This window comes from Giraffa tippelskirchi, chromosome 4 (assembly GCF_054371585.1).
Source record: "Giraffa tippelskirchi isolate mGirTip1 chromosome 4, T2T-mGirTip1v1.2.pri, whole genome shotgun sequence".
Taxonomy (NCBI): domain Eukaryota; kingdom Metazoa; phylum Chordata; class Mammalia; order Artiodactyla; family Giraffidae; genus Giraffa; species Giraffa tippelskirchi.
In genome coordinates, this window is record NC_137278.1 from 141876453 (window position 1) to 141899358 (window position 22906).

Below are 22906 nucleotides of genomic sequence, written 5' to 3' on the forward strand. Positions count from 1 at the left end.
GAAGTTAAGAGCACACCCTTCCAATTTACACAAAAATAAACTCAAAAGGGCCTAAAGACTTAAATATAAAACAAGACACTGTAAAATGTCTAGTAGAGAACACAGGCAACCATTCTTTGACATAAATTGTACCCATGTTTTCTAGGGTCAGTCTCCAAAGGCAACAGAAGTAAAAGCAAAGATAAACAAATGGGATCTAATCAAACTTGCAAGCTTTTCCACAGCAAAAGAAACCATAAGCAAAACGAAAAGACAACCTACAGACTGGGAGGAAATATTTGCAAATGATACAACTGACAAGGGATTAACTTCCCAAATATAGAAACAGCTCTTACAATTCAGTAACAAAGAAATAATTGAAAAATGGGCAGAAGAGCTAAATCGACAATTCTCCAAAGAAGACATATGTATGGCCAATAGGTGCATGAAAAGATTCTCTATTAGAGAAATGCAAATCAAAACTTCTGACCTCACACCAGTCAGAATGGCCACCATTAAAACATCTACAAATAAATGCTGGAGAGCATGTGGAGTAAAAGGAACCCTACTTTGCTACTGGCAGGAATGTAATTTGGTACAGCACTATGGAAAATAGTATGGAGGGGCTCCTTAAAAAGCTAAAAATAGAACTACCATATGATCCAGCAATCTCATTTCTGGGCATATACCCAGATAAAACTATAGTTCAAAAGATACATTCACCTCTATATTTGTAGCAGTACTATTTACAATAGCCAAGACATGGACATAACCTAAATGTCCACTGACAGAGGAATGGTTAAAAAGATATATATTAAATATATATGATGGAATATTACTAAGCCATAAAAAAGAATGAAATAATGCCATCTGCAGCAACATGGATGGACCTAGAGGTTATTACACTAAGCAAAGTCAGTCAGAAAGAGGAAGACAAATACCATATGACATCATTTATATGTAGAATCTAAAATATGACACAAACATACCTATCTATGAAACAGACTTGTGGACATAGAGAACAGACTTGTGGTTGCCAAGTAGGATTTTGGGGAGAAGAGGATTAGGAGTTTGGGATTAGTAGATACAAGTTATTATATATAGGATGGATAAACAACAAGGTCCTACTGTATAGCATAGGAAACTAAATTCAATAACCTGTGATAAACCATAGTGGAAAAGAATATGAAAAAGAAATATATATGTTTAATAGTGTCATTTGCTATACAGCAGAAATTAACAAATGTAAATCAACTATACCTCAAAAAATTCTAAAAATGAAAATAATCCATTCATAACAGCATAAAAAGAATAAAATTCCTATATAACAATATAAGCATGAGGCTTATCGAAAGCTACTGTAATTAATTTCATTACATAGAAAACTACTGTAATTATTGAGAAAAAATGAAAGGATGTTAAATAAGATGGAATATTATTCATCCCTAAAAATAAAAATTCTTCTATTTATGACAACATGAATGAACAGGGAGGATATTACGCTAAGTGAAATAACCAGACACAGAAACATACTGTAAGATCTCACTTAAATGTAGAATCCCAAATTAAAAAATGCAGAGGGTAGTACTGTGGTTGCCAGGGGCTGAGGAAGTGGGAGAAATGGAGAGATATTGGTCCCAGTGTACCAATTTCCAGTCACAAGATGAATAAGCTCTGGGGATCTAATGTATAACATGGTGACTATAGTGCTTAATGCTACATTTACTCTTGAAATTTGTTAACAGAATAGATCTTAAATGGTCTCGCCATACATATAATAATGGTAACTATGTGAGGTGATCGATGTGTCAATTAGCTTCATTATGATAATCATTTGAATATGTGTATGCATATTAAATCATCAGAGCAGACATCTTAAATACATACAATTTTCATTCATCAGATTATAGGTCAATAAAGCTCAAGAGAAAGAAAAGCTCACTTCAAGTACACTGGAAAGTTCTCTCATGCAAAGTTCACACCTCCAAAAAGTAACCACTATTTTGCTGACTGTCTGAAAGTCATATAAATTAAATTATACAATGATTCTCTTTTTGTGTTGAGATTTACGCATATTCTTGCTTGCTATGACATATATTAGCAGCTCACTTTTTTCATTTCTGTGTACTATTCCACTATATGAATATTATATAATATTCTATTCTTAATGGACATCTGGGTTAGTTCAAGTTTGGGGCTATTAAGAATAAAGCTGTTACGACATACATATGACAAACAACTGACTAGGAAAAACATTTCACGTTCATGGATTAGAAGAGCCACTATTGTTAAATGTTAAAATTTTCCCAAAATTGGACTATAGATTCAAAACAATCCCTATAAAAATCAAATTAAACTTCCTTTTCCCCAGAAATGGACAGGCTGGTCCTAAAATTCATATGAAAATGCAAAGGACTAAGACAAGGTAAAACATTTTTGAAAAAGAAGAATACATTGGAGGACTAATACAATTCCCAATTTCAAAACTTACAGTGAAGCTTTAGTAGTTGAGACAGTGTGACAAACATAAAAACAGACATGATTTTTCAATAGAACAGAACTGACATTACAGGGGAAAATAATTTATACTTTTGTCAATTAATTTTCAACAAATGTCTCAAAGCACTCAGTGGGGTAAAGATATTCTTTTCTTGCCATAAATGCAAATGATGAAATTAGATCCTTATCTCACACCATACATAAAAAATTAACTCAAAGAGGAAAATGTTATATTGAAAACCAAGTAAATATAAGAGAAAATCTTCATAACCTTGTCTCAGGCAAAGATTTGTTAGCTTTGACACCATATGCTTGATTCATAAATAAAAAATTAACCAACTGCATTTCATCAAAATTAAAACCTTTGTTAAAAAAGAAAAAAGGTTAGTGTCAAGAAGACACCATTAAGAAAATGAAAAGGCTAAGCATTTCACCAAAGATACATAAATGATTAGTAAGCACATGAAAAGATGCCAACATCATTAAGATACCACAGAGTCGGACACGACTGAAGCGACTTAGCAGCACATGTTGACTAAAGTAGCATAAATTTTAAAAGACTGACCATACCAAGTGTTATCAAGGATGTACTGCAAATGGAATTTTCATTCTTTGCTGATGGGAATGTAGAAATGACACAAATCACTTGGGAAACAAGTCTGCCAGTTTCTTAAAATTTTAAACACACACCAGCCATTCCATATGTAGATATTTGGTGGTGGTTTAGTCGCTAAGTTGTGTCTGACTCTTGGGCGACCCCATGGACTGTAGCCTGCCAAAGTCTTCGGTCCATGGGATTCTCCAGGCAAGAATACTGGAGTCGGTTGTCATTTCCTTCTCCACAGAATCTTCCCAACCCAGGAATCAAACCCAGGTCTCCTGCATTGCAGGCAGATTCTTTACCAACTGAGCTATGAGGGAAGCCCTGTAGATATCTACTCAACAGAAATGAAAGCATATATTCAAACAAGATTTCAACATCAATGTTCATAGTAGCTTTATTTTGGAATAGCCAAAACTGGGAGAAAAAAATCCAACTGTCCATCAACAGATGAATAAATTTTGCTATATTCATACAATGGAAAACTGCTGCTGCTGCTGCTAAGTCGCTTCAGTTGTGTCCGACTCTGTGCGACCCCACAGACGGCAGCCCACCAGGCTCCCCCGTCCCTGGGATTCTCCAGGCAAGAACACTGGAGTGGGTTGCCATTGCCTTCTCCAATACATGAAAGTGAAAAGAGAAAGTGAAGTCGCTCAGTCGTGTCCGACTCTTAGCGACCCCATGGACTGCAGCCTACCAGGCTCCTCTGTCCATGGGATTTTCCAGGCAAGAGTACTGGAGTGGGTTGCCATAAACTACTCAGCAATAAAAAGAAATGGACTTACTGATACACACAATAAACAACAAAGATGAATCTTAAAGTAATTATGCTGAGTGAAAAAAGATAAACCAAAAATGCGAAAACATACTGTATAATGCCACTTACAGACTAATCGATAGTAACAGAAATCAGATCAACAGTTGCCTTGGGATGGGAGTAAGCGACGTGAAGTGACCAGAAGAATGGATTTACAAAGGTGCCCAAGAAACTACAGGAGACGATGAATAAGTTCATTATTTTTAAAATACGTCAAAACTTACCTTAGTGCACATTTTAGGTAAGTTCAGTTTGTTATATGTTGATTATACATTAATAAAGTTGTTTAAAAAAAATCTCAGAACAAAGAGAAAAAAGAAGTGTTTTGTGGCTTTTACAATTCTCCAGGCAAGAAGCAGTGTTTGCTTGGACTGGGATGGAACCCTTAGAGACAAAAACGTAAATAAATAATATTAAGGTTTCTTAGAATGCAGAAATGACAATACTTTTTGGTGAAATATATATTGAGAGATGAAGAAAAGGAAGAAATCAAGGACAACTTTTATTTTGGCTTAAGCAACTGAGTGAATAGTGGTGATATTTACTAATATGAAGACTTGGACAGGATTACAGAGTCAAGGTTTCTCATCACAATTAACAAGAAATAATTCAAACTGGTTTGACAAGTTCAATGGATTTTTTAAAAAAAGAACTAGGGTTTATATACAGACATCTAGAAAATAAAAATAGAGCACTGATCAACTACCAGATATGAAAAAAGAAGTTAATACAATATGACACAGTAAAGGAAACTAATAATTCATGGAAATTATAAAACAGGTGCAAAACATCTTGGCCCCCAATTTTTTTTAAATAAATTAGTTAAAGGTCAATTATACAATAATTACTTAAAAGTGATTTAATGAAATACTATATTTTATTGACTGTTTTTTTTCTAGCAGTAATATTTAGGTCTGTTTACATCTCTAACTAAAAATAGTTGTGTCTGTTAAAAGCAAATTAATAATTTAAGAAATAAATGCTACAGGTTCTTTATTACCTTCAACATCTTTGCTTACCTGTTTAATCTCTCAAATAATGGCCCAGATTGCGCTGTTTCATATGATGGATTGAAAGTATCTTGATTTTTATTTAATTTAGAAACCAAGGAATGAGAATAATTAACATTACTGAGCTGAAAAAGAAAAGAAGAGCTGCCAAAATGGTAATGTACAAGTACACAATTTAAATTATTTACCATAAAATGCCATTTAAGTGAATACACAGATATTCAAAAAATGTATTATTTTAATCTAAAAGAAAATAATTGAATCCTAACTGAAAATAAAATAGTTTTTAACAATGAAAGCATATCAGTATTTGAGTGATTATTAAAATAATAGGGTTGATACTATGGTGAGCTAAATACTTTTTCACTGGTTAAAAAAAAGTTAAAAAATACCCAGAACACCAGGATCTTGAGTAAATAAAAGTTAAATTTCTCTCATAGAAATCACATAATCTCTCCCAAGAAAACAGCTGTACTTAACTCAGTTTTTTCATCTACTGAGTAAAATTTTACACTGCTGTTTTAATATTTCTGAATATCAATATCATTGAGTGCAAAATGCAGAAAGGATTGGAAAACTATTGAGAAAAGCAATTGAAATAATCCATTTATTAATGAGGAAAGTACCATAAGATATTTTATTGGCTCAACATTAATCTATCCAGCAATAATAATTTACATCTGCAGTATATATTTATCTGTAAGCCATGAAACATAGAGATAAGTCCAAAGAAAATCAATGACAGAAATAGAAAAAAAAGAGAGAGAGACAAAAAGAGATACTGAAAGGCTTCAAAAAAATATAAAGGTCTAAAGTAAGGGAAAGTTGAAAATAAAGTCTGATACTACATCTCACATCTCAGTCTCAGAGAGACGGTGACAGAGGCACAGAGACAAATTCATTCCTCAAAGTGAATAACAAACAAATCAAAAGATAAGGGAGTATTATACATTGGCTCAAGTATTAACTTCTCTAGTGCAGTGAGAAGTGAGTCCCAGACCAAATTTTTTTCTAACTTTTTTTTTCAATCAATTTTCCTTTGTATCTTATAATTTCATTTCAGTTCTCACTTTTCTTCAAATCCCTCCAAATAAACTATTAAATACTTCACTAAAACCTCACAATGTGACAGTATGCCTTCAGTTCAGTTCAGTTCAGTCACATCCGACTCTTTACGACCCCATGAATCACAGCACGCCAGGCCTCCCTGTCCATCACCAACTCCCGGAGTTTACCCAAACTCATGTCCATCGAGTCGGTGATGCCATCCAGCCATCTCATCCTCTGTCGCCCCCTTCTCCTCCTGCCCCCAATCCTTCCCAGCATCAGGGTCTTTGTCTTGGACAGTTACAAAAGACTCTTGTTGCTGTCTTCTGCTCTATTAAGTGTAGCATTATTTACCCTTCTGCAGATAATAACTAATCTATACTCTATAAGTAGGAGATTATTTAGATTACAGAGCATTTCATTCTCTAGCTTATAAATTATTTAAAAGAATAAGCATGAGTTTTAAGCAGATCTAGGATGCAAGCTTTAGTCTTGTAAAATACAACCGAAAGGGTAATTGAATATTTTTCACTGCATCCTTCAAAAATTATTGGGTTCTTAAATTAATAAGGCTAACATATATCACTGAAACATAATATCAGTACTTCAATTTTTCTTTTCTGAAAAACAGAAAACATATTTTAATAAAAGTGAATCATGATATATATTATCTAGCTATAAAATACCATAACTATAACTAATAAATTTATAATTATAAATTAATTTATACATAATACATAAATATGGCAGAAACCACTGCATGCTAAAATTGGGAGGAATTCAAAAATAAATATTCCTGCTAATAAGACACAGCATTTATATAACCATTTTCCTCACTATCATTATATATTAATACAATAATCCCTGATGGCTCAGCAGGTAAAGAATCTGCCAGGAATGCAGGAGACACAAGAGATGCAGGTTCAATCCCTGGTCAGGAAGATCTCCTGGAAGAAAAACGGCAACCCACTCCAGTATTCTTGCCTGGAAAATACCATGGGCAGAGAAGCCTGGCGGGCCACAGTTCATGGGGTCACAAAAAGTCAGACATGACTGAGGGACTAAGCACAAGCACACACACAGTAATCTTTAATAATTTCATTTTTAAAATCTATGTAAATTTAATCAAAAATCACTTCTCAGCATTTTCTATGGAAGATATATTTCAGAATTTTAAATTTTGAATTTTTAGTATTCTTAACCTTAGCATATAAAATAATTAAATATTTTAGCCTTACACATCTCTACATATTTGTGCAACTATAATTGAAATGCATATAACCAGTTGGCATCTGTCAAATCATGAAAAGAATCAAGTCATCACAATTCATACTTAATAGGCTACTATGACATCACTGAGGTTATATATTGCTATTCACAGGACCCTTTCTATAACACATCTACTGGGCCACCATGACATCACCAACTATTTATTTATTGTGATTACAATCATCATACTATTATGTAACACACCAAACAATTTTCAGTTTCACTATCAATTTTATTAAAAAATGATTTTTTTCAAAGATTTTTAAACAACATTTCAGTTTTTGAATTCATAATCTCCTACAGTGCAGAAAATTAAGTTTTTGACCTAAGAGGAACTTTATACCTAATTTATATCCAATTGTGACTATATCTACAGCAACTTACAACTAATATTTTAAAATCTATGAATGAGAAAAGAACATATCATAAAATATAATGGTATCAAAATGTTAAGAACCTTCAATTCAAAGACACTTGCTCATCCTGCCTCTTTTTATATGCAACTTTCTGAAGACTAGGTACTATTCTGGGAATGAAATTTTGTTTTGTAGTATTTCTACTGGAAGATACTTCTGCTGAAAAAGATACTGGAGTGAAAACGCACTTTTCTGTTCTGTTGAACTGAAGTTAAAATATTCCATATGAGCCCATGACTTGTGATAACTACAGGAAAGACACAAGCATTTGATTTGCCAAAATGTATAAACAAGAGATGAGAAAAGTGAAAAATAGAAGCAAAAAAGGTCATGAGCTGCAGAAAAAGTTCCAAGGAAAGAAAGGCAAGTCAATCAGCAATTGACAAGACTTATAAAGACCAGAGAGTTTATCAGCTAAGATTATACTGAAGAGCTCCTTTTCACTGGACTTTATCATTCTTGGTCCTCTCCACCCTCAAGTCCCATTCTACTACATGACATCTCCTAAAAATGGAAAGCCTCACTTTCATTAATACACAGCACAGCTGATAAGATTTTCAAGAGATTTTAGTATCACTTTTTTTACCTTTCTGTAGTTTAACTTTAACAATTTAAAGAAAAGAAAGGATAAACATTACTATAGCCTTAGATCTTCATATTTCAAGCTTTAATCACAATCTGTTCATTTTCTAATTGAATAGAATTTTATTTGCTAAAAGTAGCTCTAAGAGGGAAGTTTACAGTGATATAAGTTTACATCATGAAACAAGAAAAATCTCAAATGAACAATCTAATCTTATACTTAAAGCAACTAGAGAGAGAAGAATAAACAAAACCCCAAATCAGTAGAAAGAAAGAATTCATAAGTCTCAGAGAAAAAAATAAATGAAGCAGAGACTAAAAGACAACAGAAAATCAAAAAATTAAAAGTTAGTTATTTGAAAAGATAAACAAAGTTGATAAACCTTTACTCAGAAACATCAAGAAAAAAAGGGAAAGGGTGCAAATCAATAAAATGAAAGTGTTAGTCACTCAGCTGTGTTTGACTCTTTGTGACTTCATGGACTGTAGCTCGTCAGACTACTCTGTCCATAGAATTCTCCAGGCAAGTATACTGGAGTGGGTAGCCACTCCCTTCTCCAGGGGATCTTCCTGATCCAGGAATCGAACCAGAGTCTGCAGGCAGATTCTTTACTGTTTGAGCCACCAGGGAAGCCCAAAATCAATAAAATTAGCAATGAAAAAGAAGTTACAACCAACACCACAGAAATACAAAGGACCACAAGAGACTTCTGGGTTTTCCTGGTGGCTCAGACAGTAAAGAATTTGCCTACAAAGCAGGAGACCCAGCTTCGATTCCTGGGTTGGGAAGATCCCCTGGTGAAGGGAATGGCTACCCACTCCAGTATTTTTGCCTGGAGAATTCCAAGGACAGAGAAGCCTGGTGGGCTACAGTCCATGGTATTGCAAAGAGTCAGACATGATTGAGGGACTAATACTTTCACGAGAGACTGCTACAAGCAACTATAGGTCAAGAAAATGGACATTCTAGAAGAAATGTATAAATCCTTAAAAAGGTACAATCTCTCAAGACTGAACAAGGAAGAAATAGAAAATATGACAGACCAATTGTAAGTACTGAAATTGAACCTGTAACTTTAAAACTTTCAACAAACAAAAGTCCAGGACCAGATGACTTAACACATGAATTTTACCGAACATTTGGAGAAAAAACATCTATCCTTCTGAAACTATTTCAAAAAACTGCAGAGAAAGGTACACTTCCAAACTCATGGTATGAAGCCAGCATCACCCTAATACAGAAAACAGACAAAGGTACTCCCCAAAAGAAAATTACAGGCCAATATCACTGATGAAAAAATCCTCAACAGAATATTAGCAAACTGAATCCAACAATTCATTAAAAGGATCATATACCAGTAGTCATGTACGGATGTGAGAGCTGGACCATAAAGAAGGCTGAGTGCTGAAGAATTGATGCTTTTGGATTGTGGTCCTGGAGAAGACTCTTGAGAGTCTCTTGGACTGCAAGATCAAACCAGTCAATCCAAAAGGAAATGAACCCTGACTATTCATTGGAAGGACTGATGCTGAAGCTGAAGCTTCAATACTTAGGCCACCTGATGCAAAGAACTGACTGAAAAGACCATAATGCTGGGGAAGATTGAAGGCAGGAGGAGAAGGGGGCGACAGAGAATGAGATGGTTGGATGGCATCACAGTCTCAGTGGACATGAGTTTGAGCAAACTCCAGGAGATAGTGAAGGACAGGGAAGCATGGCATGTTGCAATTCATGGGATGCAGAGTCAAACACGACTTAGCGACTGAACAAATGCCATGATCAAGTGGTATTTATCCCAGTGATACAAAGATTTTTCAATATCCACAAATTACAGTCCATGTGGGTCACAAAGAATCAGACGGACGTGACTGAGTGACTGAGCACCCTTGCACTACTATATACAAAGTGAATAACCAATAAGAACCTACTGGATAGCCCAGAGAACTAGACTCAATACTTTGTAACAACCGGAACTTCCTTGGTGGTCCAGGGGTTAAGAACCCACCTTGCAATGCAGGAGATATGGATTTGATCCCTGGTCCAGGAACTAAGGTCGCATAAGCTGTGGAGCAACTAACCCTGCATGCTGCTGCTACTGAGTGCATGTGCTCCAGAGCTCATATGAAGAACACACAAGCCACAACCAGAGAGTCCATGGCCTCAACGAAAGATTCCACATGATTCAGTGAAGATCTTGTGTGCTGCAAGTAAGAGCGCTTCCAAACAAATATATAAACAACTACTTTAAAATATGTATTTTGTAATAACCTATAAAGAAAAACATGCAAAAAACTAATGCCATCACTTCATGCCAAATAGATGGGACAAAATTGGAAACAGTGACGGACTTCCTTTTCTTGAGCTCTAAAATCACCGTAGACAGTGACTGCAGCCATGAAATTAAAAGATGCTTGGATGGATGGCACCACCGACACAATGGACAAGAGTTTGAGCAAACTCTGGGAGATAGTGAAGGACAGGGAAGCCTGGCATGCTGCAGTTCATGGGGTCACAAAGAGTTGGAGACGACTGAGCTACTGAACACAATAATAAAGGAAAAACATTTAAATATATATACAATTAAACCACTATGCTGTATACCTGAAACTAACACAACATTGTAAATCAACTATACTTCAATTAAAAAATAATTAAATAAAATTTTTAAAAATTAAAATTTGCTAAAAAAAGAATCATTTGCAATACTTTGAAAAATAATCCTAGGATCAACAAGACTATCAAAAATCACAGTTTCATATGAAATCAAATAATCTGATCACTGTGTGAAGAGATGAATTACTTGATGATCACATGAGCCAAAAACAGGAATCTCCAAATGAACTATCCTTTACAGCTTGTCAGTAACAAGCAGAAGCAAATGTTACACACACATAAGCCTCATCTACATTATCAGAACTCCAAAATGTTTCTCATAAGCAATCAGTTAAAATATTCTTAAGGTGTAGGTTCCTTATATTAAAAACTTTTAAAAGAATAATTATAAATACTAAGTTTTTCCAGTATTTGAAAAATTTATATCATTTGTTGGCATGTCACAACTAACAAAATAATAAAATTTAATTTAAAAAACCTCACCTGAACTGGATCAAGTTCTTCCTTGGTGTATAGTCTTTGATAGTATACACTAATAAATATAAAATTTTAAGGTTAAAAATATAGCTGGCAATAAAATTGACCATCTTTATATATATATATTTAAAATTCATACTGTTATATACAAATTCATGAAAACAGATGGAACTCTAAGTAACTCTATTCATTCCAGATCATAATATTATTGAGTTTTCTAAAAATTATATTGTTATAAGAAAGATATTTTATGATAAAGAAAGTCAAACTATATGTACAAAAAACTTAGTATGGACATTTGGTCATTTGATAAACGTCTTAATAGTTTAAAGATATAACAGCCGAACAAACAAAAACTGGAGCTATTATAGAATAAATCCTTTGTATATCTTCCAGTGAGTAAAACGGCAAAACAATAATGACCATTTAAATAATACATAATAATATATGATGTTATAATATATATTAATGCAATATATACATCAGATAGATACATTAATATAACCTAGCTAAAACCTACTTGTTTTCTATATCATCAATGCAGAGGTTAGATGGTACACAGTTAGGTGACATTGGAAGTTCTATATCATGCTTTCTTAGGGGCATTTTTATGTCTTTATTCATATTCACATGCATTGGTTTTCTCACAGTTTCTAGAATGAAAAAAATATAATTTATAAAAACTAATAAGAAAAATAAAATCTTTTTAAAGCATCATTTGATATACTATGTTCATTAAATAAATGCACATTTTAGAAATTTACTGAAACCACCTGTATTCTATATATGCTAGAAGTCATTACAATACTATCTCAGATATTTTGAATCATTCTTTTTACTTTATCATCTTATATACTTCTCTTGAAAGGGGTTCTACTAAATCCCTTCTACTTTTTTCTTCCTTGAGTATTTCCTTGACCCCCAGACTATATCAGATGTTGTCTTACACATTCTCATAGCACTATATAAGTTCTCTATTATAACACTTACCATCCTTTGTTGTTCTTGATTAACTCTATTTCCCTCACTAGATTTTTAAAATTTATAGAAGCAGAATCTTTGTCTCTCTTTATAGAAAAAGTTTGTTTTGTCTGTTCAGTACTTGTAACAACTTTTCTTTTCTGGGAAATGCTTTTTACATATGCATCAACTATACAGTTCTAGTGGAGACTTTCCACCATCTTATAAAACCCTGCCTTTCAGTAAAAATAATTGGTGAAGGGGTAGACATCTAGCCCAAGAAGAATTAAGAACTGCTCCCTCTGGTTAGGAGTAATTGTTCCAGTGCTAAGACCTGGGGTAAGGCAACGCTCCTTCAGTGGAATTTTCAAAAGTTCAGGACAGGTGAAACATCTCTCAGTATTTCTCTAATGGCAAAACTAGGAGAAATGAGCAATGTTAGTTTTTTAAGGTAATGCTTTAAGCCCCAGTGATGAAAGCAGTCTGAGAGAATGAAGCTAATATCTGAAGTGAAAAGAATCTTGATTGAATTCAAAGCCTCTGATTCAAGCAGTTTCTGAAGCCCAGCTGCACCACTGCCCTTCCTTTTAGTTAAGTACCTTGGCCCATTCAAGGCTGCTGTAACTGGATACCATAGACTGGGTGGATTATGAACAACAGAAATTTATTTCTCAGTCTGGAGGCTGGGATGTCCAAGATCAAGGTGCTGGCAAATTTGGTGTCTGGTGAGGGCCTGCTTCTGTTTCTCAGACAACCATCTTCTCACTGTGCTCTCAGATGGTAGAAAGGGAGAAAGAGCTCTCTGGGGTTTCTTTGTTGTTGTTGTTCAGTCACTAAGTTGTGTTCAACTCTTTGCAACTCCACGGATTGCAGCATGCCAAGTTTCTCTGTCCTTCACTATCTCAGACTTTGCTCAGATTCATGTCCATTGAGTCAGTGATGCTATCTAACCATCTCATCAATCTTTCCCAGCATCAGTGTCTTTTCCAATGACTTGGTTCTTCACAAAGTATTGGAGCTTCAGCTTCAGCATCAGTCCTTCCAATGAATATTCAGGGTAGATTTCCTTTAGGATTGACTAATTTGAAAGTATCAATTCTCTGGCACTCAGCTCTCTTTACATCCAGCTCTCACATCAGCACATGACTACTGAAAAAACCATAGCTTTGACTATATACACACCTTTGTCGGCAAAGTGACACCTCTGCTTTTTAATATGCTGTCTAGGCTTCTCATAGCTTTCCTTCCAAGGAGCAAGTGTCTTTTAATTTCATGGCTGCAGTCACTGTCCACAGTGATCTTGGAGCCCAAGAAAAGAAAATCTGTCACCGCATCTACTTTCTGCCCTTCTATTTGCCATGAAGTGATGGAACTGGATGCAATGATCTTCATTTTTTGAATGCTGAGGTTTAAGCCAGATTTACACTCTCCTCTTTCACCCTCATCAAGAGAATCTTTAGTTTCTCTTCACCTTCTACCATTAGAGTGGTATCATCTGCATATCTGAGGTTGTTGGTATTTCTTTAACAAGGGTACAATTGTATTCATGACAGTTCCACCCTCATGACCTAATTGCCTCCTAAAAGTCCCTCCTGAACCATTACATTACAAGTTGGAATTTCAGTACATGAATTTGGACGAGGGACACAAACATTCTGTTCATAACATTATTTGAATGTCTGTTAGTTGAGCCTTACTTATAAAGTCTTGTTTTGAAGGAGAGTAAAAATACCTCTATCCTCTACAGTTCTAAACTCCCAACTGGGGCTCCTATGACAAAAGATGGATTAATAGGAGGAAAGCCTACAAACTTATTTAATATAAGTTTTACATAGAAAACTGCATAAGAAAATGAAGACCCAAAGAAGTGTTTAAACCTGAGTATTTTTACGTTAGGTTTGATGAAGAATGGAAAAGTTATGGAAAATATGATAGGACAAAAAAGGAGTATGAGCACAGTGTGTAGTAAATTGGGGAAAACAGCAGTCCTGTTCATTTAGATTCCTCTCAGTGTCCCTCTGTCTTTGAGATAAAGATATTCCCTGGTTGAGGAACTAAGATCCTGCATGCTGCACATGGCCCAAGTAAAAACTGTACGACTCAAAATTATAGAACTCTTAAAAAGAAAAGATAGCAAACATAAAGGGTAAGCTCTTTGTCCTCCATTTTGGTAATTTTCTGCATTTGACATCAAAACAAAGGCAACTAAAGCAAAAATAAACAAGTGAGACTACATTAAACTAAAAAGCTACTGCATAGCAGAAGAAACCATCAACAAAATGAAAAGACAACCTAAGGAACAGGAGAAAGTATTTGCAGATCACATCTGATAAGGGGTTAATATCCACAATATATAAAGAATTCACATAACTCATTAGCAAAAAAAAAAAAAAACTAATTTAAATATGGGCAGAGGACTTGAATAGATATTTTTCCAAAAAAGACATACAAATGGCAAGGGGTACTCAATATTACTAATCATCAGGAAAATGCAAAGCAAAACCACAATAAGACATCTTCTCAAACCTGTCAGAAGGAATTATCAAAAAGACAAGAGATAACAAGTGCCGACAAGAATGTGGAGAAAAGGAAACACTTGCACACTGTTGGTGGAAATATAAATTGGTTCAGCCACATGGAGAACAGAATGGAGGTTCATCAAAAAATTAAAAGTAGACTAACACAAGATTCAGCAATCCTCCTTCTGGGTATATATCCAAAAGAAATGAAAAAGGATCTTGAAGACAAATCTGCACTCTCATGTTCACTGAAGCATTATTCACAATAACCAAGATACGGAAACAACCTAAGTGTCTGTCAATGGATGAATGGAAAACAAAGATGTGGTGTATACATAAAACAAAATAGTCTTCAGCCTTGAGAAAGAAGAAAATCCTGCCAATTATGACAACATGGATGGACCCTGAAAATATTATGCTAAGTGAAATAAGCCAGACAGAAAAAGACATATACGGCATGGTATCACTTACATGTGGAACATCAGGAAAAAAAAAAAGTCAAACTCATAGAAACACAGATTAGAAAAGTGGTTTCCAGGGGCTGAGGATGAGAGAGAAGGGAAAATAGGCAGAGACTGGCAGAAGGGCACAAACTTTAAGCTGTATGATGATTAAGATCTAAAGATCTAATGTAAAATTGACTATAGTTGATAACAGTATTATATAAGTGAGGAAAGTAAAATCAGATTTACAACAAAAACTTTTATTCCTAAAGCCCATGAATTATGTATTTACTTTTACTATAATAGTTAAAAGTTTTTTACTTGTGTAAACTGCTCTGTGGAGGGAGAAACAAAAAATGACAGAGAAAGGAAAAGAGGGGATACTAAGAATACTATAATCAATTTCTATCTATCATTTATGAACTCTCTTAAGCTCTCATTTTAGCACTTGTTTTAAAAATTAAGTATCAGACAAAGGTCCCTTGAGATAGAAAAAAAATAGTCTGATTAAACTTTTTTATTTACTTAAAGAATCAAAGTGCAAGACAAAATGAACTTTATTTTGAAGTATTAAGACTACTATAGTTAACATCCCACGAATGCCTGAGAAATTATTTAAGTTGTGAGATAGGAAACTAATCATTGAGACAAAATCTTTTCAGCTCTTCTTTTTTAAACAGATTCTCTAAATAGTATAAGATAATAAATACATATATTTCCTACTCTTTAGCTGAACTTGGGTAACTAACTGCCAAGACAGAATAATGTAATAACTGAAACAGCTGCACTGTAGTAAGTCTAACCATGCCTTATAAAATTAATTTTATATAACATTTATACAACCTAAAAATAAAAATAAATGGATTAAGGAATAAGAGATTTTAGCAAAAATTAACAAATCTTATTCAAGCAGGCAACTAAGTTTTAAAAGTTTCCTTTCCACATCCTTTGAGTTCTAAAATTACACTTATTAGAAAACTAAATCTTATAATCACATTGAAACTTAAAAAAATGGTATTAGAAAAATTTACTTACCAGATGTTTTCTTCTGGCAAGATATCTGATTTACCATATACAGGTTGAGGAGGTCTAAACTGACAGTAGAATTTTTGACAGGGGATGAAACTCCCAGTAATTTCATTTTTGATTTTAACCTTTTCTTTTCAAAGTATTCCTAAAATAATTATAAATAGAAAGTTACTGCAGCAACTATATGGTTTCAGGCAGAATCATAAATAATAAAAAGCAATAATACAATCAAATAAATGATAATATTTTTATATTCTTGTGACACATTTTATATGTTTACATATGAATTAAAGTCAACCATGAAACTAGCAGTTTGCCTAAAGAGTCTAAATTTCACAGCCTCCTATAGAACTGGTGGTAGAAATGTAAGATAATTCTCATCTGATAGCTTCTATTTCCTTTGAAATATGAGACAAGGTCATCTAATTAGTATGAAGGAAAAAAGAACAGGGTTGGGGAAGAGAGGCTTGAGGAGACAAAGGATGGTATGAAATTTTCAAAGAGTAAGAAAGTGACATGACTAGAGATCAATCCTTTAGGAAAGTGCCATGAGTCTTTTCTTATAAATATCCAAAAGAATGATCCAAATAGTTTTTAGATTATTTTTTTAAAAATAGTCTGGAGACAGACTATATTCATAGATTATTTAATATCAAGTGCCTATGTTACACACAATTCTAGGCATAGGAGATACAGAATGATTAAAAGTGGTAAGATCCCTTTTTTATGAATATATATTAACAGGGGTGGGAGAAGAGAACAGAATCAATAAATTTATAAGAAAATACCAGACTTTGAAAAGAGTGATAAATAAAAGAGAATACTGAAGAAAGATTAACTAGAGGGTGGGGAGTTACTTAGATGTAGTGATCAGAGAAAGTCAATCTAACAGATAATTTAGCTGAGACCCAAATATTGACAAGCCAGACACAAAATATCTCAAGGGAGACTATTTCAGAGAAAGGGAAGAAGAGTGGCAAAAAGAAGGTCATTGTGGTTGAAATACAATGAACAACAGGGTGAGTAGTAAAACATAAGGTCAGAGAAGCAGGCAGGATGCAGATCCTTTACGTCCTTTTAGGCTATGGTTGCGTGCATGTTGTTCAGTAGTATCTGACTCTTTGTGACCCCATGTGTGGCCCACCTGGCTCCTGTATCCATGGAAGGACAAGAAAAAATTTCTCAGGTAAGAATAATGGAGTGAGTTGCCATTTCCTACTCCAGGGGATCTTCCCATCCCAGGGATTGAATCCACATCTAATGCATTGGCAGGCGGATTCTTTACCACTACACCACCTGGGATTGTCAAGATATGGTTATATCAGATTAATTCTAAAAGCAATGAAAAGCAATTGAGGTTTTTAATGAAATGATAAATCCTGGTTTGTGTTTTTCCAAAAAAAAATCATACTAACAATTGTGTGAAGAACAGAATACAAAAGAATAAAAGAAAGAGCAAAAAACTTTTTGATAAATTCAATGACATTAAAAATGAGAACTTTCCTTCAAAGCTATTATTAAGAAAGTAAAAATAAAAGCTACTGAGTACACATATAACTGACAAAGAATTCCTAAATATAAAAAACACAGTAAGAAAAAGACAAACAACCCAAATGAAAAATGAAAGAAATACCTGGAAATGTATCTCATGAAGCAGAAAGTCTGAATGAAAAGATAGTCAGCCTCAGTAGTAACCAAGAAAAAAAAAGGTTAAATTTACAATAAGGTATCATTTCACTGAGGAAACAAATATCCTACTTTCATCACAATCACTCCCTTAACTTTTCTTTAAATTTTACTACCTCTGAGGCTTCACTGGTAGCTCAGTTGGTAAAGAATCTGCCTGCAATGCAGCAGACCCCGGTACAATTCCTGGGTCGGGAAGATCCACTGGAGAAGGGATAGGCTTCCCACTCCAGTATTCTTGGGCTTCCCTGGTGGCTCAGCTGGTAAAGAATCCATCTGCAATGCGGGAGACCTGGGTTCCATCCCTAGGTTGGGAAGATCCCCTGGAGAAGGGAAAGGCTACCCACTCCAGCATTCTGCCTGGAGAATTCCATGGGCTATATAGTCCATGGGCTTGTAAAGAGTTGGACACTAGTGAGTGACTTTCACTTTCACCTCTGAACATATTTTTACCGTTTTAGGACATTTTGTAAATGAAATCTCACTGCTTGTATTTTTCTGTGAGTTTCCTCATTTGCTCAACATTCTGTTTTTGAGATTTATCTACAGTAATTACATGCAGATGATACATTTTCACTGCTATACCTTGGGTATACCGCAAGTTGCTTAACCATTCTACTGCTCCTAGACATTTATTTGGTGCTCCCTTTTCTCTCCCCTGTACCCTGTCCTTCTTCTTCCTCTCTTTCTTCTTCTCTCTCTCTCTCGTTTGCTATTTAACAACAACAAAGATCCAAAGAAGCATGTGCATATCTCAAGCTGCACATATGGAAGTTTCCTTGGGATATATATCACTCTTTTGCAAGATACACGCTCAACTTTACTATGTAATACAATCAATGTAATTATTTTTTAAAAACACTAAAAAAAGTAGGAGATAGGTTATAAGGTTATTATAGCACCCTGGGCAACAAATGATAATGATGTGGATAAGGGGGCTAATAGTACTAACTGTGAGAAGTGATCAGACTTGGGATATATTGGAACTAGATGACAACAAGAATCAACAATGCTCCATAATTCTGTGCCTGAGAAAAATGGGTAGCTAATTAAGCTATCTATAAGAATGAAGAAGACTAAGATGGTCTTCCAGTTTCACTCAGGTGAATTTATTAACCTTGGAAAAATGCTCCAAAATATCACTGTTCTTGTAACACCATGAGACACAATAAAAATATATTCTCTTTACCTTCTGCTTTCTCCTTTCCTGCTTGATCAGAACCCTGGTCCTGAAAAGGGAAGTAGGATTATTTTATAATGATTAAATGAATGTTCTCTAAAACAACTTCCATTTTATCTGAATTGAAGACTTGGAATTAAAACCTAAAAGTAGCAATAATTATTTTCTGAGAAGAAACTATAAAAATGTTTTCAAATTATTTATAAAGTATATACTGCTTCACAAAATCTTCCTTGGATAAAAAATCCAAGAACTAATAAAACAGACTCCAGACCTATGGTGAATAATTAAGCATAAAATAAAACAGTTATAAAAGTCAAGATAAGCGAGAAATTAGTGCATTGGAAAGAAAGTATCACTGAAACACTCTTATCTGATAGCAATATTCTAGGTCAACACTGGTATTTTCTTTACCTTTCCTTGTAATTCAATATTCTACTAAAATTAACACAGAATAGAGAGAAGATAAAAATCTATATAGGATCTAACGAAATGTTAGGTTTATAATTAGAGCAACTTCAGTTACATTAGCTACGTGTATCTGAAACCTCAGAACTTCTTTAAAACACTGATAGTCATTATGGATGTGCTTTAGACCACATAATCTTCGTGCCAAAAACTGCACTGAATCCCAATGATAGTGCAGCATTTAAGAGTTATAAAATATTTGCTTTACTAATAATAGTGAAATGATACAAAACATTTATTGATAATATAAGCAAATATGCACAATATATCTTTTGGACATACATGAAATTATGGTCTCAAATTCAATATTTAAGAATTATAAATAAAATAACAAAATGTATTCTAGTTTTATGATACTATGCAATAATATGAAAATAAAATTGCTAATGATGAGTACCATATATTTTGCATCATTCTAGATACTCCAGAATCTTTACATGTAAAAATTCATTCAATCTTCATAGCAACTCTATAAGGTAAGTTCTATTTTTACTCCCATTTTACTGATGAAGAAACTAGACACGGAGAGGTTAATTAATTTGTCCAAGGTCACACTGCTAATAAGTGATAGACCTAGGATTCAAATTCAAGAATTCTAGCTTTGAAATTTTAAATCAGTGCCTTCTACTTCCTTTCAAGCATGCTAACTGTGAATATACAGAGCTGTTCATTTTTCCAAATGATTTTCATAAACTACATGAAGGACAGTTACTGAATATCTCTAGACTCTGCTGTTTACTGAACTTATTATTTAACATATTTCCCAATAGATGTCTTAAATTGATCATTTTGAGGTCACTGAACAATAAATCTTGCCTGGAAAATCCTATGGACAGAGGAGCCTGGTAGGCTGCAGTCCATGGGTTTGCTAAGGGTCGGACATGACTGAGTGACTTCACTTTCACTTTTCACTTTCATGCACTGGAGAAGGAAATGGCAACCCACACCGGTGTTCTTGCCTGGAGAATATCAGGGACGGGGGAGCCTGGTGGGCTGCCCTCTGTGGGGTCGCACAGAGTCGGACACGACTGAAGTGACTTGGCAGTAGCAGAACAATAAATCAAATCTATCATGCTCCATGCTGCATCATAAGTATACTGTTGGCATTCAAACTTTAGGAAAAAAAGGAAATAAATCACATTTCATTAACTCATCAAATGCTAAGGCTAGAAAGGACCTTTGAGATTAGTTTATTCTCCATCATTTCAAAACTTAAAAAACTATGGCACAGAAAACGAAGTGACTTTTCAAAGTTCAGAAATATAAGAAGAGGCTGTAATAACACTTAACAATCCAGATTATAAAGAGAAAATAGAAACATCAGTTTTATAAGTAGTTGCACATTTTAAAGATCAATATAATTAGGGATAAGTCAAAAACTAAATATAGTCTTCATATATGTATAAAACAAACAAACTTATCCAGGCTGATTTTCCATTATCCAGGACATTATCTTATGGCTTTTACCAAATTCTATGTACTAGATAATCCCCATTTCTATTTGCCTAAGAAAAAATTAATTAGGAATTCAAGACCAGTTGCTAGATCAGCCTTCTATCATTAAACCACAATGAAAGTAAAAATGGATCCTGATGTATAAGTCAAAGGTAATTTCTTTTTTTTTTTGACAGTACCTATTTATTTTAATCATATCTTTCTTTTTTTTTTAATTTATTTATTTTAGTTGGGGGCTAATTACTTTACAATATTGTAGTGGTTTTTGCCATACATTGACATGAATCAGCCATGGGTTTACATGTTTTCCCCATCCTGAACCCCCCTCCCTCCTCCCTCCCCATTCCATCCCTCTGGGTCATCCCATTGCCCCAACCCTGAGCATTTGTCTCATGCATCGAACCTGGAATGGTGTTCTGTTTCACATATGATAATATACATGTTTCAATGCTATTCTCTCAGAACGTCCCACCTTCACCTTCTCCCTTAGAGTCCATAAGACTGTTCTATGCATCTGTGTCTCTTATTCTGTCTCGCATATAGGGTTATCATTACCATCTTTCAAATTCCATATATATGCATTAGTATACTGTATTGGTGTTTTTCTTTCTGGCTTACTTCACTCTGTATAATGGGCTCCAGTTTCATCCATCTCAATAGAACTGATTCAAATGTATTCTTTTTAATGGCTGAGTAATATTCCATTGTGTATATGTACCACAGCTTCCTTATCCATTCGTCTGCTGATGGACATCTAGGTTGCTTCCATGTCCTGGCTATTATAAACAGTGCGGCAAGGAACACTGGGGTACACGTGTCTCTTTCAATTCTGGTTTCCTCGGTGTGTATACCCAGCAGTGGGATTGCTGGGTCATATGGCAGTTCTATTCTCAGTTTTTTAAGGAATCTCCACACTGTTCTCCATAGTGGCTGTACTAGTTTGCATTCCCACAAAGGTAATTTCTTGAACTAAACATTTTATACTATTATTAAGGCAACAATGTTACTAAACAGTACTCTATGTGTAAATGTTTTACTGAATACAGTCACTTTCAACTACCTACATTAAAAAAGAATATCAGTTAGGATTCATAGTTACCAAAAAGGAAAACACCTTTGGTTAATTTAAATAGAAAATAAGTTAAAAGGAAATTGGATAACCAGTAGATCTGCCAAAGGGCTGAGGAAGCAGGTTTGGCAACTGGCAGGAACAAGGAAGACTAAGCAGCTGTGGTGTCACAGTCAAAATTACACCATGATTAGTCTCAAAAGGATACCACTGCTAGCACTTGTGAACACTGGACGCCACTGACTGCAGCATTTCTACTCCTGAACAATGAACAACCACCTCTTCTGGAATCTTCTAGCATTACTAACCCTGAAAATTCAATCCTGTTGCAGCTCCTGAAGCTGCCTGCAACTAGAGTAGTCACCCTGCAGGCCTTATTTCTTTGGGTTACTAACTTGATTCAAGGTAAAAGATAGGGGCATCAATCTGAGCTTAGATCATATGCCCATTCACTAATAGCAAAACAGGCTGAAACAGTTCTGTTTTGTTTTGTTTTTTCCTTCTAGATTCTACAGAGGTAGATAGGCTGTGCTGTGTGTGTGTGCTAAGTCACTTAAGTTGTGTCTGACTCTTTGTAACTCTATGGACCATAGCCTGTCAGACTACTCTGTTCTTGGGATTCCCCAGGCAAGAACACTGAGGTGGGCTGTGCCTACTATCAAAATTCATAAGGTGAGAAACACCTCAGAAGTAGACAAGCTCAGATACTGGGCTGTCAAAGAGTATAAATATCCACTAAAGGGAAAAAAAAAGTGAAAGTGAGAGTGGCTCAGTTGTGTTCGACTC

The 22906-nt window shown here is 34.5% G+C and overlaps 1 protein-coding gene across 1 annotated transcript in view; it reads right to left on the bottom strand.

Annotated features, from left to right (window-relative positions):
- The window catches only part of REDIC1 (regulator of DNA class I crossover intermediates 1), an 87175-nt gene that overhangs the window by 50404 nt on the left and 13865 nt on the right, over nucleotides 1-22906 (bottom strand). Inside the window, exons 2-6 of the mRNA XM_081483685.1 lie at nucleotides 19138-19177; nucleotides 16269-16407; nucleotides 11832-11964; nucleotides 11318-11366; nucleotides 4916-5031 (exon numbers count right to left, since the gene is read on the bottom strand). Coding sequence (XP_081339811.1) covers nucleotides 4916-5031; nucleotides 11318-11366; nucleotides 11832-11964; nucleotides 16269-16407; nucleotides 19138-19177 — 477 coding nt within the window. The remainder of the gene's footprint in view (nucleotides 1-4915; nucleotides 5032-11317; nucleotides 11367-11831; nucleotides 11965-16268; nucleotides 16408-19137; nucleotides 19178-22906) is intronic.